Genomic DNA, 16,506 nt, shown 5'->3' on the forward strand with positions numbered 1-16,506 from the left:
CTAAAGCAATAGTTATGTAACTGATATCACGGTATTCCAGAAGGTGACCCCAGGCACAATGACATTCTTTCAACTAAGATTTACCAAAATAGAGTCTCAACTGATCTTCCACTTACAGAGTTATTGATTAGAGGCCTGCTTTCCTTTAGCATTCCAATCTTTGGAAAACCCATTGTTATGCTACTGTAAGAGAGTATCAAAACCAATTCACAACACTGATTTCTCCCAGTGAGATCTCCAGAGATTCTTTGTGCAGTAAAGGCAGGCAACTACATTTCTTCCACAACTTCCTTTACACATTTCAGCACCCCAGGAAAGTATGAACAAAATGTTGTGATTTTAACAGTCACTTGATTTTGTTCTTTATTGGTAACTTGTTAGTTTTCAAAGACGGGGCAGAGAAGAGTAAAACCAGCTTTAAAAATGGTTTGGAAAAGTGAGCATTCACAATGGGCATAACTGGGAACTGAATGACAAATGGCTCTATAAATACCCTGACTGAACCACATACACTTTTTTTATGACTCAGGATACATCCGCCTAATCCGTTCTGTCTTAATACTGCCTGGGATTGTTCTTTCTGACATTCTAATGCACAAAGGATCATACTGAATGTTTCAACAGTCAACGCTGTCCTTTTTGTTCCTCATGGTCCGTGTTTTGCATAGACAGTAACTTTAGCCTTTATGCCCACCACCACCCAAATTCAGTCACATTATTCCTGAGATTCAGACCACAGGTTGCTCAACTACATGAGATTTCCAAACAATGAGCAGTGCACAATATATCATATAAACCAGTTTTTCAAGGCTGGTGTGAACAATTGCCCTGTTCCCTCTGCTTGCTGGGCTGCCTCCCAGAGTCATCGGATCAGACTGTCAGTGGGCACTGGTCTCAGTGACACTGTACTGCAGCAAAATGTTTAGCTGCAAGGAAATTACTAATGTCTGCTGCCAACGGGCATGTTAAAATCCAATTTTGGAGATCCTGATTGGCCAGGCAGAAATACACAAAAAGGAAGCAACTGAAACCTTCCTTTCTTCTGAGTCTCTACAAACAACTAAACCTGACTTAGGTGTTCTTTCCCCACCATCCATCATTCTTCCTCAGCTACGGACTGTGCAACTGCGACTCCAACAGACTCTCTCCTTTCAACACGGTCCACAGTCTTCACCAAACAGTAACCTAGTCAGGTCTGCCCCTAATTCTCTGTATGGTTCCATAATATCCTCAGGCCTAAATCCAAATTTAATAAGACGACCTGTTAGATCCCTGCTGACCTGCAACCTGTCAACGACCAATCTCATTTCTCAAAACAGACTAACACCCCTGCACTGCACATTGTCTCTCCTGCCTGGCCCTCTTCTATCTTCTTCACTGGTATATATATATATTCTTTAGGCCTCGATTTTTTCCAGGAAATCCTGGTCCTGATCCACTAAGTCCTGTTCTCTTCCTGTAGTTTCTCCTAGCACCTCGGGCTATCCCCACTTACTCGGACACCTGCTTATCCACCTCCTCCACAGACAGAAAGCTACATCAGGACAGTTGTCATCCCTCATACACATATCCAGCATATACCTCAGCACACACATGCACACCCATACACACATCACCACATACATGTACAAGTAAATATACTCATAGAAATGCAGGAAATACTTGAGGGTAGGTTTATGTTTTGAATTTGAGATCTATACATTCAGTTTCCCATCAAGATAGGAAAGTTATCTTTTGAAAATAGACTCTCCTTAAACATGTGTGAATCATTAATCAGGTTAAGTTCTGTGAGTCTCAAAGAAGAGTAATTTTTTCAGATGATTAAATATAATGTCCCCAGATAACCAGCTGGTAGCCAAGATGAGTGTGTTAAGTTCAGAGGATTCTGTGGTATGTGAAATGTGCCTGTTCGTTCTGAAGAGAAGTTGCATCATGTTTACTGTTCTTAGCGTGTTCCACGGTTGCAGTTGGCCCTGGTCTTCAATATTTATCTCAGTGGCACTATTGTTTCATTCTTTATGCTGTTTAAATTTGAATTATTTTGATTTATGTCAGTCTAAGTTACGGATTCTTTAAGTACTAGTGAGAAAGTTGGAGAATTTAATGTAAGTACGGTTCATATCAATAGCGCATCCATATACCTCCAGCCTAACAAATACTAAACACTGCTCAAAGTTTATACTAACTTAAAACATTAAATGGGAATCTGGCTAAACATTTTAATCTTATTATTCAACTAAAAAGTTGTGAAAATTGTTAAAAAATGCTGTATGCATAATGTTTTATCTACTGAGGAATAACCACGTGTCTTAACGATGGAACAGGGCATCCAACCTGGTTTTTGGATTGCGGCATCTTGTCTCTGTGCTGATGTGCTTCTCTGTTGGACGACAGAGCAGGATCTTGCTGGACTGCACCCACTGGAGTAGGCTGCAATGAAATCACAATTCATTCTGTTTAATACTGCTTACTTAACATCGTTTAGCTACTTAAAGAGATCAAGAAAAACATAAGATACTCAAATAAATCATGACTTTACCAGTGTATCATTCTCAAAATAAGTTGTTAGGGCTAACAAGCTAAGAAGCAAGAAAGAAGAAGGCTTGGCCACTTTTAAAGTGTTTGTCCAGTTCCTAAATGGGGCACACATTTGGCTCAGCGTTTAAGTTGGCATTGGGGATACACACTTTCCTGGTTACATAGCTTCCAGTCCCATTGCATGCTAAGGAGCACCCCGGGAGGCAGACAGTGACCCCAGTCCATGAGTCCGAGGCCTCCCACATGTAGACCCAGAGCGCCAAGCTCCGCGCTTCAGTGTGTCCCCACCCTAGATGTTAAGAGTATCTTGGGAGTGAACCAGTAGATAGATTATCTTTCTCTGCTCAACATCTCTGTATTTCAAACAAAAAGAAAGATCATGATGGTGTCATTACTTTAGTGTTAACTTATCCTTATCAAAATGTTTGTTTCTTATTTCCAAAGCTGAAGTATAAGCAGAGTAAAGTAATATTAAAAGAACAGCTTTCAAAAATTAATAAAATCATTTAGCTTTAATATTTTAACTCAGAGAGCAGGCTTACAAAAATACTTAAATTGGGGCCAGCACTGTGGCACAGTGGTGTAAGCCACCACCTGCAGTACTAGCATACTACACAAATGCTGGAGTGTGTCCTGGCTGCTCCACGTCCTATCCAGCTCTCTGCTAATGCACTAGGAAAGCAAAGGAAATGGCCCTGCAGCTTGAGCTCCTGCCCTCTACGTGAGAGACTCTTAGGAAGCCCCTGAGCCCCGGCTTCAGCCTGGCCCAGACATGGCTGCTATGTCCATCTGGGGAGTGAATCAACAGACAGAAGATCTCCCAGCCCCTCTCCTCTAATTCTGCCTTTTAAATAAATAAATAGATAGATAGATAAATAAGGGTTTAACAAATAAAATTATTTCAATTTCATCATTGATGGGACACAGCAAATTAAGTTACCACTTGTGACACCAACATCCCACATCCAAGCCCTGGCTCAATCCTAGCTACTCCACTTCTAACCCCACCCCCTGCTAAGGACCCTGGAAAAGCAGTGGAAGATGCCAATGGAGTTCCTGTTGACTTGGAAGTCCAAAGTCCAAATTCATAAGTATTACATAAGTCAAAGAATGGTAGTATGCTGCTATCTTAAGAAACATCCTTTAAAAAGGAAATAAAAAGAATTCTTGTAAAAATTTCTTTGTTCTTAACTCTCCAAATAAAGAATTTGCCTGTTACGAACAGGATACATAAATAACATTCTACTACAAAGCACAGAATACTCACCAGCTGTTTACCAATCCAGTCATATTCATAATCAAACATGTATCCTTTTCGATCAAACAAATCAGTAAAAAGCTTTCTTAAGTAGTCATAGTCTGGCTTTTCAAAGAAGTCTAGTCTTCTTACATAACGAAGATATGTTGCCATTTCTTCTAGAAAGAATATAAAAATTATTCTGACTATATAAATTCTTCTGTAATACCCAATAACAAGTAACTTAAATAAATTTAATAAACAGATTTAATTAAACCCTAAAAGCATCTGTATTATAAAAACAGAGACGTATCAAAATTTTATCACAATTTAAAACATTTGCAGTTTATGAAAAGGGAGGGGGAGGAATAGAGAATAGAGACAGAAAAAAAGAGGAAAAGAAAGAGACAAAAGGATATTAAGAGGTTTAGCTTAATGGTTGTTACTTCAGTTTCCTTGTATTAGGAAAAGCTAGTTTTTACTCTGTCACTTTTGACAGAAATCTTGGAAAGCATCAGGTTTAATTAGCAGCTTAGTAATACACAATGATTTCACAGAGAATCGTATTCACTATATAAACTGAAACACATATTTAAAACATTTGTAGGAACTGCTTTCTGCGAAGCACTTACATAAGCCTGCTAAGTTTGTTCTAGAATCAATGATACACAATACCAACACTACCACCTACCAAATTCCTTACTACATGCAGTATCCTAACCAACTGAGCTAACAAAACTAACGCTATGTTACATATCCATGACTTTAGAGAGTAAAGTGCCCATTTCTGCTCATGTATTAATCATTATTTGGCAAAATACAAATTTCTGTATGTTATTAAGTCTTCAAATGTATAAAATACATAGGCTTTGAAAGAGCACATTTTTTATAAGAGAAGAAAAATAAAAATTAAAATCATAGGTGAAAACCGGTAAGCAATTAGGAAAGCACAGTATTTCCCAAGCAGGCACAGCAGTCGCTGCAGTGGGGTTGCTGGGTTATGTCCAGTTTCTCTCTGCTGCTGAACTCGTCCTGTCCACAGGCAGCGGGTAAGAGCAAGCACAGCCAGGGCTTTCCCGCGCCACGACACTCCCTCCGCGCTACTCCAGCGCCTCCCTTGTTGCTGCAGAACTCTGATGACACGTACCTGCCTACACTCCCTGTGCTGCTACCATCAACAAATATTTACTTAACCTTCCACTTCTAGATGTTAAAGCAAAAAACATACAACATTTTCTGCCAATATAATATAAGCAGATAATACAAGCAAACTTGAAAAAGAGCTATGCTGGTTTTATTGCTGGTGAAATTATAATAGTAATGCCAGCATTTTGCTGGAGAATTAGTAAGAAGGAAGACAGCAACCCAATGGTGTTAATTCAGTTATCTTTACACTGAGTGCTGCTGGGTAAATCATAGAGATATCTTGATACATCAACAAAAAGTTTTATTCCTTATTTGATTAAATATCTGGCTTAATTTGAGTTTACACAAACCTACCTCAAAGTTCAAATTATTTCCATAAATGTATACGACTCCCAATATAGATGCAATTTAAAATTTGTACTGTTAATGTAATTTTATTATACTCAGAAAATAAACTAGGGTGGGCACTGGGGCGCAACAGGCCAAGTCCTCACCAACTAGTCCATATGCCATATAAGAGTGCCAACTAGAGTCTCAGTTACTCGTTTTCTGGGAAGCAGCTGATCACCGCTCCAGTACTTGAATCCCTGCCACCTACGTGGCAAACCAGAGGGAGTTCCTGAATCCTGCCTTCAGCCTGGCCCAGCCTCCAGCTGCTGTGGCCATCTGTGTAGCCAACAAGCGAATGAAACACCTCTAGTGCACACACAGTCTTTCGTCCTCTCTCCCTTTTAAAGACTTTAAAATAATCAATATCTACCTTCTTTTGAAAAGAAAAAGAAAACTAAATCAATTTCATATACTTCTTAAAAAACTGACATTAAGACCCAAATAACTAACACTGTACACTAAAACTCTAGTTAATATTCTCCAACAAATGTTTTAACATATTAAAAGCAAGTCACTGAATAAAATATTACTTCGGCTGGGACTGACTCGTCAACATTATTAAACATGGGATTTGCCCGTGTACATGTACAAACATCTCTGTGGTTTATGCTGATCATTCACATCACACTTCGAGTTTATTTTTTCAAAACATAAGAAGTATTTTTGAGTTGAAGTAATTGGGATGAACAACTGTGGTTTCTGTACGTAAGCACGTCTTCCGTCCAGCACGACCCGTTACCTGGGAAACTGTCACACAGCGCCTCGATCGGTGTGGCTCGCTTTGTGTCTCCGATCTTCTGGTACCTCTCCTTCAACGTGTCGGCCTAAAACACGAAAAAAGAAGAAAAAAGCAACTTTGAAAATGTCTTCATTTAAGAATCATTTAGTTACAAAAAGGACTTCAATATAACTTAGTACTTTCTGAAATTAAAAAAGAACACAACTACCTTTAAGCCTTGCCAAGGAAGACTGCCTCTTAGAAAATACATGAACATGTGGCCCAAAGCTTCTAAATCATCTCTTCTACTTTGTTCTGAAATGCAAGAGAAATGGAAACATCACTTTTCTCTAGAAGTTAAGGATGTAAGAACAGAGAACTGACTTTTGATTACATGTAACTTTCAGAAGTTTAATATCACATAATAGACATTTAGTGCCTTTAAGTGATGAAACCGTCTAAACCACAAAGTTTTCACATTTAAATCTGTGTGCATCTTTCAAATACACCTCTACAATTCTTCAGGAAACCTTAATCTAGTGATCAAAGGCCAAGGACAGTTTCTCTTTGGTTCCTGCCTCCAGCTTTCTGCTAACAGACACCCAAGAAGAAACCAAGTGGAGCTTCCAACAGCTGGATTCCTGCCCTCCACCTGGGAGCACAGCACTGATTCAACCTCCCAGCGGAGGCCTGGGTCCAGCTTAGATCCTTGTGGCCACCTGGAGAGGGAACCAGCAGATGAGAATACACAAATGTGCCCTCATTTACTCATTCTCCAAACTTTCGAATAAATAAGCAAACAAACATAGAAAGAAATAAACAGCAATTTTCTGAGCTACCGAGTACACATACTCAGAAGCCGCAGCAGGTGTCGGAGGAGGTGGTTGTATTGTTAAGGTGGTGCTGTGAAAAAAAAACCTGGCTCTCTTGGGTCCAGCGCAATAGCCTGGTTAAAGTCCTCACCTTAGCATGCACCAGGATCCCAGATGGGTGCCAGTTCTAATCCTGGCAGCCCTACTTCCTATCCAGCTCTCTGCTTGTGGCCTGGGAAAGCAGTGGAGGACGGCCCAAAGCCTTGGGACCCTGCACCCTTGTGGCAGACCAGGAAGAAGTTTCTGGTTCCTAGCTCCTGGCAGCTTGGGGAGTGAGCCATCGGACAGAAGCTCTTTCTCTCCGTCTCTCCTCCTCTCTGTATATCTGCCTTTCCAATTAAAAAAAAAAAAAATCTGGTTCTCTTAACGTAAACAAAATTCCACTAAGTCTGGCTACCAGGTTAGGAGAAGTGAATCAAAAGAAAAGTGCTGGCAGAAACACTGTACTATTTATAACGCCAAGAAAAAAAAATTGAGGTGAAGCTCGAAAACAAAAATAACAGAAAAAAAAAAACATTTAAAAATGAAAATAGTGTCTAATCCAAATGTACTTAGCAAAATATACACATCCTCCAATCACTGTATACAACATAACCATAAAGCTGCATACAGTTTTACCCTAAAACACCAAGAAACTATCAGGCATTCGCTGTGCCCATGAAGACGCTCCCACCCCTTATCAGAGGGCCTGGGTCTGAACCCTGGCTCCACCACCATTTCCCATCCCCACATGTGTGCACCCCAGGAGGTCATATGGGATGGCTCCAGCACTGGGGGTGGGGGGATCCTGAATTTCCAGATGCCGGCAGGAGCGTGGCCCTCATCTGGTTACTACTGGTACTTGAAGAGCAACCCAGTGAATGGAAAATTCTCTTTTCTCCCATCTCTATCTTTCTCTCCCCACTCCCCATTCTTTTCTTCTCTCTCTCTTCATTTCAAATAAATAATTTAAAAATTTTAAAGGGAATATTATGTTCTTTAAACTCCAGGAAAACATTTTTAAACTATCAAATAGTAATTGTACAGCAGATTTTTAAATTGTTAAAAAACTGTTTGTGGTACACAAGTTAAGCTGCTGCCTGCCACATCAGCATCCCACGTGGGTGCCAGTTTGTGTCCTGGCTGCTTCACCTCCAAGCCAGAAAGCCAGCCAGTTCACAGCCAATGTGCTTAGGAAAGCAACAGAGGACGGTGCAAGCGCTCAGGGCCCTGGGAACCAAAAGGAAACTCCAGGCTGACAGCTCCCGTCCTATCGGCCACAGCTGCTGCAGCGCAGGGAGAGCAGAGCAGCACGCTAAGACCCCTCAGGCACATCTGTCTCCCACGCTCTCTAACTCTGCCACTCCAATTAATAAATAAGTCTTTCTAAAAATGCTGCTTGAGAAGCTTAAGAAGCAGGCTTTAGGAGTCTGGACAATTAACCTAGAAATAAATTACAAGGATTACAACACAGGACAAGATCACAGAAAACAAATTTTTTTTAAACAATGTAATTCTGCAGTTCTGTCTCTTCTATTCATAAAGTGAATCACTTAAAAGCTTTAAATAGCCTAAGAAACAAATTTTTTTCCTTTTAATTTATTTAAGAGCCAGAGAGTTCCATCTTCTAGTACGTTCTCCCAAATGCCTTCAAAGCCAAGACTGAGGCAAGCTGAACTCAGGAGCTCGGAGATCAAACGCAGGGCTCCAGCTCAGGTGCTAGGACCCCAGCTACCTGAACCATCACCTGCTGTTTTCTAGAATGCATATCAACAGGAAACTGGAATTGGAAGAAAGCGAGGGACCTTGGCATCGTGGTGCAGGGGGTTTAGCTACTGCCTATAGCAACAGTATGCCATGTGAGTGGCATGTTTTGGGGTCCTAGGCATCCCACTTCTGATTTAGAAGCTCCTAGATAATGCACCTGGGAAAGCAGCGGAATAGGAACTCGTAGCTCCTGGCTTCAGCCTAGGTTGCTGAGGTCATCTGTAGACTAAACAAGGGGACACGAGATTACTCTTTCTCTTTCTCTTGTTCTCTATCTATCCCTCTTTCTCTGTAGCTCTTTCAATAAATAAACACAAACCAAAACCAAAAAGAAGCAGAGCTGGGACTCCCGACCCAGAGCCCTCCAACAGATGGCACAGGCGTCCTGGATGGCATGCTACCTGCCATGTCAAACTGTTGCCCCAAAAGATTTAATTTTCTTTTTACGACTATGCACTAAGGCCAACTATAGAGTTTTTACTTAACTTCAACTAACTTTAACAAAAGAAATAAAAGGATTCAAAGGAAGGTGATACAAGAGCCAATGTTTCAGACAAAAAAAAGTCTTAAAGGTAAGAAAAAGTAGATTTGCTAAGATCTGACACAAAAATAACAATCCATGAGACAATACTAAATAAAGTTTCTGTTGGAGTGAACCATGAAAATGCACAGCTGCAACACAAAGCTCAGTCAAGATTCCACCTTTGACACAGACAGACAAAAGAAAGGCATGAAAGTATATCAATTTACTGCCTTCTGAACCGACACTGCCTAGTAAAGACCAACAAGAATAAAAATGCTGAATTCTACAATTTTATTTGACATTAGTAACCCTCACTGTCCTTGTTTAACACTGAGGCTGGCACTGTGGCACAAATGGGTAAGACCCCTTGGGGCCGGCATCCCGTATGGGTGCTAGTTTGAATTACAGCCACTCCCAAGCATCTTACCTCTTAAAAAGGTGCTAATACTCTAGCCAGCTGTAACAGAGGGCTACAGTCTCACAGAACTTCACACGCACTACAGCCAGTTAACATTGGGAGTAAATGTCAGTAGAAATAAGCAAATACATCCCCCTAACAACATGAGTTGAACATTCCAAGTTCTATAAAACATATATATAAGCTAATGTAAAGATAACTGTCATTCATTCACTCAACAGCAACTTGCTTTAAATGTTTTATTATTAAGATAGAAATGAAAATAAACACTAGGTGCATGTAATAAATAAAAATCACAATAAAAGCTAACACAACCTGCAAAACCTACACTGTGAGCAGAAATGAACACTAGCTCGGTCCTGGGGCTGCTCCCCGCAGCTTCCGTACTTACGAAGGCACACGTACCTTTTCCTAAGTGCGTGTTTATGCTCATGTACCTCGCTGTTCCCGTAAGGCTTTTGTGTTCTCTGTATGGTATGTGCTTCTTTGTCTCTGGATCAATATATTCTTTTGCCAAACCAAAATCTATAATATGAATAACTTGTTGCGTTTTGTTTCCTGGTCGTCCTATTAAGAAGTTCTCAGGTTTTACATCTCTGTATATCAAGTTCTTTGAATGGACATATTCCATACGGGAAATCTTCGTTTAAAGAGAAAAAAAAAAAAAAGACATTTTATTTAGGTGTTAACTAGCTAAACAAAGTAAAATAGAAGACACAATTTTCATAATGAAAACAACATAAAATATCAAAAACTGTTTTTTAACATTACATATTTTCAGTCTATCGTTAAAACCTTCTCTTTCCAATTATGGTGATCATAAATGAAATGTTTGGATTTTACTAATTACTTTCCTATCAGCAAGCCTGACACAACACTTTAAGGAGGGTGCTATCTGATAACATGCAAAGCTTTAATGACACAGACAACTCAGAAGATAACAGACATCTTCAGAAAGCTGCATGGTTTTTAGTTCAATAAGTAACTTTACAACCATATTACAAAAACTTATGAGTAAAAATTGTTAAATAAAGACAATAACACCATTCAACATGTTTTACTTTTTATTACATCTTTATTTTTTAAGTACTAAAACAAATAACATCTTTAACCCAGAAAATTTTGAAATCAGAATCTTTTAATAATGTAGTATATTTTTATTTACTATTTTAAGGATTATCAAGTAATATTGTATTAAACCACCATAAAATAGAACATCACAAATAACAAAACTGCCTCATTTAAAGATAATTGTGTTAATAACGGCATGTAAACACAATGTAACGTATAGGCTCCATTAATTTAACCAGCTCCCAATCATCTATTCTGTAATTGTTTCTTTAAAGATTCATTTATATAAAAGGCAGAGTTACAAAGAGACAAGAGGAGAGAGAAATTTTTAATTTGCTGAATCACTCCCCATATGGCCTTACCAACCAGGGCTGGGCCAGACCAAACACAGACGCCACGATCCTCACCCAGGTCTGCCTTGCGAGTAACGAAGCCCAGGTGCTCAGGCATCCTGCCCTGCTTTGCCCAGGCCACCGGCCAGGAGCTGACCAGAAGTGGAGCGGCCAGGACAACAGCACCATCCCAGGCAGCGGCTTTCCCCACCAGCCATCAAACGTCACAATGCTAACCCCCAACTTAAAACTTCTAATGGACAATATACTATGAGCAATTTTCAGGCCACAACATTCTTTTAATACCAACTCTTATTAAGTATGTATTATTTTATAGCTCTTAATCATTTATTCAACTAATCAGGCTACTTCTGCACATTTGGCTTTTTCTCATTTTTTTTTAAATTTTGTTTATCAGACATCTTTGAACATCAAGTTTCAAGTACACCGGAATACTTCCACAGGATAAACCTATATATGGGAAACTAATCAGTCAATGGTCAAAACTAGTTTTACAGATTATGGCAGATACTCCTGTTGACATTTATTTCAAAAGTGCCTTTAATTCACACTCTAAATCGTTGTCTCACAGGTTCCCTGAAATGTAAGTAATTTATTAATGAGCTCCCTTCATGAATCTGTTCCTTCCCTTTCCCGGGCCAGTAAGATCTGTCATCATGATTAGGAATTCGTGCTTCTTAGGGTTCCCTTTGCAAGTCTTTTACACAGACACTGGGGAAAAACTCTTTAAGTGATAATTCTTATCCTAAAGCAATTAAGATATTAATTTTCAAACACAATTGAGTCAGTTTCTTTACGCTTAATTCATCCTCTACAAAGATAACATGAAAAGCAAAAACATTTTATTAGATCAAATAGTATTAAAGCATCAAACTACAAACATTTTATCGAATTATGTAACCAACAAAGCATCCAACTGCTTTAACAGTGAGCCACCAGCACGTTACTCACCAGCTGTATAGCTATCATGAGAACCGTCTTAAGGGAAAACGTCCTGTCGCACAAGTCAAACAGGTCCTCTAAACTCGGCCCCAGGAGTTCCAGCACCATAGCATTGTATTTACCACAAGGGCCAAAATAGTAAACTTGAGGTATACCATCTGGAAGAAAAGACCAAGTTTTAACAGTATCACCACTTTAAGTACCAAGCTTTTTACCCCCAGAAAATTAGCAAATACACATTTTTTTTTTTAATTTTATAGTTTCAAGCACCACCCCACAGCATTTGTGCCTTTCCCAGAAACATCACAAACTCTTCCAAAGTACACCCCTCCCATCCTACACCTTCTCCTTGCTGTGTTCCTGGCAGCCTGGTTATACCCGAAGGCGGTCATAAAGCGCAGGAGCTACAGTATCTCAGTGTCTCCACATGCTAAAGCTTCTTACCGTTACCAAAGAGGCCTTTCAAGATGCTCACAGACTATGCGCGTTACAAAAACACATCTTTACACCAAAAAGAAACACCTTCACACCAAACTAACCTTTGGTCCTTATTCCAAAAAACATTCTGAAATATGCTCAAATTTCCATGGCCTGAAATGCTTAGCACATAGGAAAGATTCTATTTTAACTGAACAATTAAATCACAGCTATCTTAATAACCCTATGGAGGGCTAATTCCACACCCTACAACTTCTGGGTATATACACCCTACATATGAGATTTCTGGGATTTTATTCTTAAGGTTTAGGGATAAGGCAGAAGTGATGCTGGCACTTGTCTCGTGACCTGATGTGACTCACAAGGAAAAGTATCCCAGTGGGCATAACGTCATGAGGCCAAGGCCCTGAAAACGAGTCTAGACGCTAGACACCAGCAGCAGCAAAGAGGCTCTTGTTTTGGCCATGCAAGAACAAACAACTCCTGGGGCAGGGAGGAGGCCCTAGAGACCAGAAGCTGTGGCCCCTGAACCACAAGCAGGTAAATTCTGACAAAATTCTGACAATGAGCACAGACAAGGGTGGGAGCCCCAGATGAGACTGAGTATAGGCTGTAGCCCACTGAGACTCTTGCAGAGGAACCACCGAAGCTTTTGCCTGGCCTTCTAAGCAAGAAACTTGTGAAATCATAAGGTCTCTAAATCAGTAGTTAATTCATTATAAAAGCAATCCAAAATTATACAAACTTCAAATATAAAGTCAGAGGCCATCATTGTATATTAAAGTGTGCTTATCTGCAGAAAGAGTGACAGGGAGAGCAACAGAAGACAGAAAGAGAAGGAGTTCATTTCTCAGTGCTTGCACCAGCCCAGGCTGGTTCAGGTAGCGGCCAGGATCCTGACCTCACTGAGGGTCGCCTTTGAGGCTATCAGACACACAGCTGTCCGAGTCATCGCCTTCTGTCTCCCCAGGTGCGCCTGAGGAGGAGGCTGGAACGCGCAGTGGGGCCAGGAACCCACCCCAGGCACACTGACACAGCACACAAGCATCGCAATCAGCATCTTAACCCACAGGTCAAATGGGGCTGGACATGACAGATGCAAAAATGAAGAAAACACTACGATTAATGTGATTAAACCAATGCAGACTTGGGCAAATGTTTACAGTCTACCGAATACACTCACCACCCTAACAGAATAAATATGAAAAATCTCTAGTATCTTAACAGTTCCAAAGAAAGCATCTAACAAAACCCTCAGCAATTCAAAATAGAAGGTTCCCAAATCTGATGAAGGAAATCAACAAAAAACTACCTGGTCAACTACTGAATATTTTCCATTTATGAGCAAGGCAAGGATGTCTGCTTTTGTTTATTCTCCTCCAAAGTGTGCCAAGCAAAAATTATAGGAAGTCGTTTTACACTCAGGTCTGCAGGAGGCCCAGACTGGATGAAAAAGAGTCCCTCATATTAACATTTCAAGTCATCAAACTGAAACTGAACTGTTAATCAACTTGAGAGATAACAACCATCCTAAGCAGGGTAATTCTGGTCAGCATGACAATGAGTTCCCTCTGTTTACCTTACACGAGGTGTTGCCTAAAATAACCTGAGATTAACCCATCAGGTATTTTTCAACTGTTCTCAGATTCCCATGTTAGAAGGCAAGAAGCTTTGAAATTACTTAAGCATTTTCATTCTTTCTGCATTTTCCAGCATTTCTCTCTAACCCCTTTATGAATAAAGGCAAACATTTCTGCTCAGCCCATGTATACACTTATTCTGTTTTACGGCACAAAGCCTCATCAGAGAACTGAAAATGCAGCCAATTAAGATTTCTTAAAACAAACTGTTGTAAATTTCTCATTAACTAAATGAAACAAACACACCAAAAAGAACTCCCTAGAATTATAATGACAAGAAACAATGACAAGAATATATTACCAATACTTAAATTCAAGTTTTCTAGCAAAAATGAAAATCATGTAAAATTTGATGACCTTGACAGATTTCCAATACATAAAATCTTGTGCTCAAGAAAACTGTGGTGCTATTAATTCTTACGATTTAATTTTTGGTAATGAAACATCAATATTTCAAATATATGTGCAATTCAGTGTGGTAGTATTTCAAAGAAAAAAAAACAATTGCAAGGGTGAATTTCCTGCAAGGGTGAATGACCCACCCAAGGCACAGTCACTGCATGAAGTAGTGCCTTTGCTATGACTTCTTCCTACACTGCAACTAACTTTAAGACAAAAGTACTTCTCAAGTACTGATACAGAATCAAAAGGATATTCATCATGTAAATTTAATTAGAAAACACTAACAAAGCTTTGTTCCCTTGTGAGAACAAAATTCAGCCACATTTTGGGGGAAAAAAAACCCATGCTATCCTTTTCAAAATAAGCACAAGTGTCCATGTGATTATGTTCAGGCTCTGTTTGTTCCAACTGTCAATTACTTAAACAAGCATAACCCTTGAATAATTCATACAAATTATGACATATCCAACTGTGAAGGGTAACACAACCCCTACTATGTGGGGACAAACTGACTAGTTCCTTCCTAACCACTCCTTAAAAATGTTTGTTGCTCTTTAGAACTTTCTTTCCCCTTCCAAATAAAATGTATTTAATGAGTCATAAAACACTCATAAATAGAAAAGGCTAAAACAAAAAATCAGAAAGATGACAGAGATTCATAAAAACATAGGTGATTTCTACTTTCACTTTTATGGTTGGGGGACTTTTCCAAATTTTTATGAAGATACAGACCACAAAGAAAAAATTACTTAAACTGTAATTTCATTTCTCAGGATGAGTTTTGAAAATTCCTAACACTGAGCAAACAAATTAAATTGTTAAGATAAAAATTTGGAACTAGGGGTCCGGCGGCGTGGCCTAGCCGCTATAAGGTCCTCACCTTGAACGCGCCGGGATCCCATATGGGCGCCGGTTCTAATCCCGGCAGCTCCACTTCCCATCCAGCTCTTTGCTTGTGGCCTGGGAAAGCAGTCGAGGACGGCCCAAAGCCTTGGGACCCTGCACCCGCGTGGGAGACCTGGTAGAGGTTCCTGGGTCCTGACTTCAGATTGGCACAGCACTAGCTGTTGCAGTCATTTGGGGAGTGAATCATCAGATGGAAGATCTTCCTCTCTGTCTCTCCTCCTCTCTGTATATCTGACTTCGTAATAAAAAAAAAAAAGTTGGAACTAACAAGAGGGTGTAGGGAAAGAACAAAACAGAACAAAAGTATGACTGAGAAGTCCAAAGGTAGCAATATTTTTGGAAGTTCAGGAAAGAGGGCAAAAGAGAAGCGAAGGAGGAGAGTAAAGGAGCAGTTATGATACCCACTGTGTCTACTTTCAAAGCATCTGACAGAGAGAGAGCAGAGTGTAATTCAAGTCACCAACAGAAGCAAGCTTTCATTCTGTCACTGGCCAATGTTCAACTATCAACTTTACTCCATTCATTTCCAACTGTTCTAAAACTATTTTTATTTGAGACTGCTATAAAAAGCCACCCGTTCTGAGCTTACGAAAGCTCACACTGACTATTTGTAGGGATGGCTAAGTTTCAGTAAGTGCATTTCAACAATCCCACCCTCATTCCTCCAAAATTCACTTTATTACATGTTTCATTTTATATTTTAGTTTTTCAAGCACTAAAACAGCACTGATGAATTAAAATCACAAAACATTAATCCACAGGAAGCTGGGTGGATAGGCACTTTATCCCTCATCTTGAATCACTACAGTTCCTGAAGTGTGGCATCAAATAAATTATCAAAAGAAACAGTGTCATGATCCACTTTTAGTTCCAGAGTCATTCATACAAAATGTAAAATTGGAAAGATTCGGAATAAAAGCATTAACACAGACTAAAATTTAGACTCTATAGCTCATATTTAAACAAAACTAAAATCTGATTAGAAATGTTAATTACAATTATTAATACCCAATTGTAACACTGGCTGTATTTTTTTTTAAAGATTTATTTATTTTATTACAAAGTCAGATATACAGAGAGGAGGAGAGACAGAGAGGAAGATCTTCCGTCCACTGGTTCACTCCCCAAGTGAGAGCAACGGCTGGTGCTGCGCCAATCCAATGCAG

The 16,506-nt window shown here is 39.6% G+C and overlaps 1 protein-coding gene across 5 annotated transcripts in view; it reads right to left on the bottom strand.

Annotated features, from left to right (window-relative positions):
• The window catches only part of CSNK1G3 (casein kinase 1 gamma 3), a 67,938-nt gene that overhangs the window by 12,850 nt on the left and 38,582 nt on the right, over window positions 1–16,506 (bottom strand). For 3 of the 5 annotated variants that reach the window (XM_058677917.1, XM_058677919.1, XM_058677916.1), the window contains exons 5-10: window positions 11,964–12,112; window positions 9,994–10,228; window positions 6,259–6,344; window positions 6,051–6,135; window positions 3,806–3,954; window positions 2,335–2,430 (exon numbers count right to left, since the gene is read on the bottom strand). In XM_058677917.1, coding sequence (XP_058533900.1) covers window positions 2,335–2,430; window positions 3,806–3,954; window positions 6,051–6,135; window positions 6,259–6,344; window positions 9,994–10,228; window positions 11,964–12,112 — 800 coding nt within the window. The remainder of the gene's footprint in view (window positions 1–2,334; window positions 2,431–3,805; window positions 3,955–6,050; window positions 6,136–6,258; window positions 6,345–9,993; window positions 10,229–11,963; window positions 12,113–16,506) is intronic. The other 2 variants (XM_058677920.1, XM_058677918.1) reach the window with 1 other exon arrangement.

Source organism: Ochotona princeps, chromosome 19, assembly GCF_030435755.1.
Source record: "Ochotona princeps isolate mOchPri1 chromosome 19, mOchPri1.hap1, whole genome shotgun sequence".
NCBI classification, from domain to species: Eukaryota; Metazoa; Chordata; class Mammalia; order Lagomorpha; family Ochotonidae; genus Ochotona; species Ochotona princeps.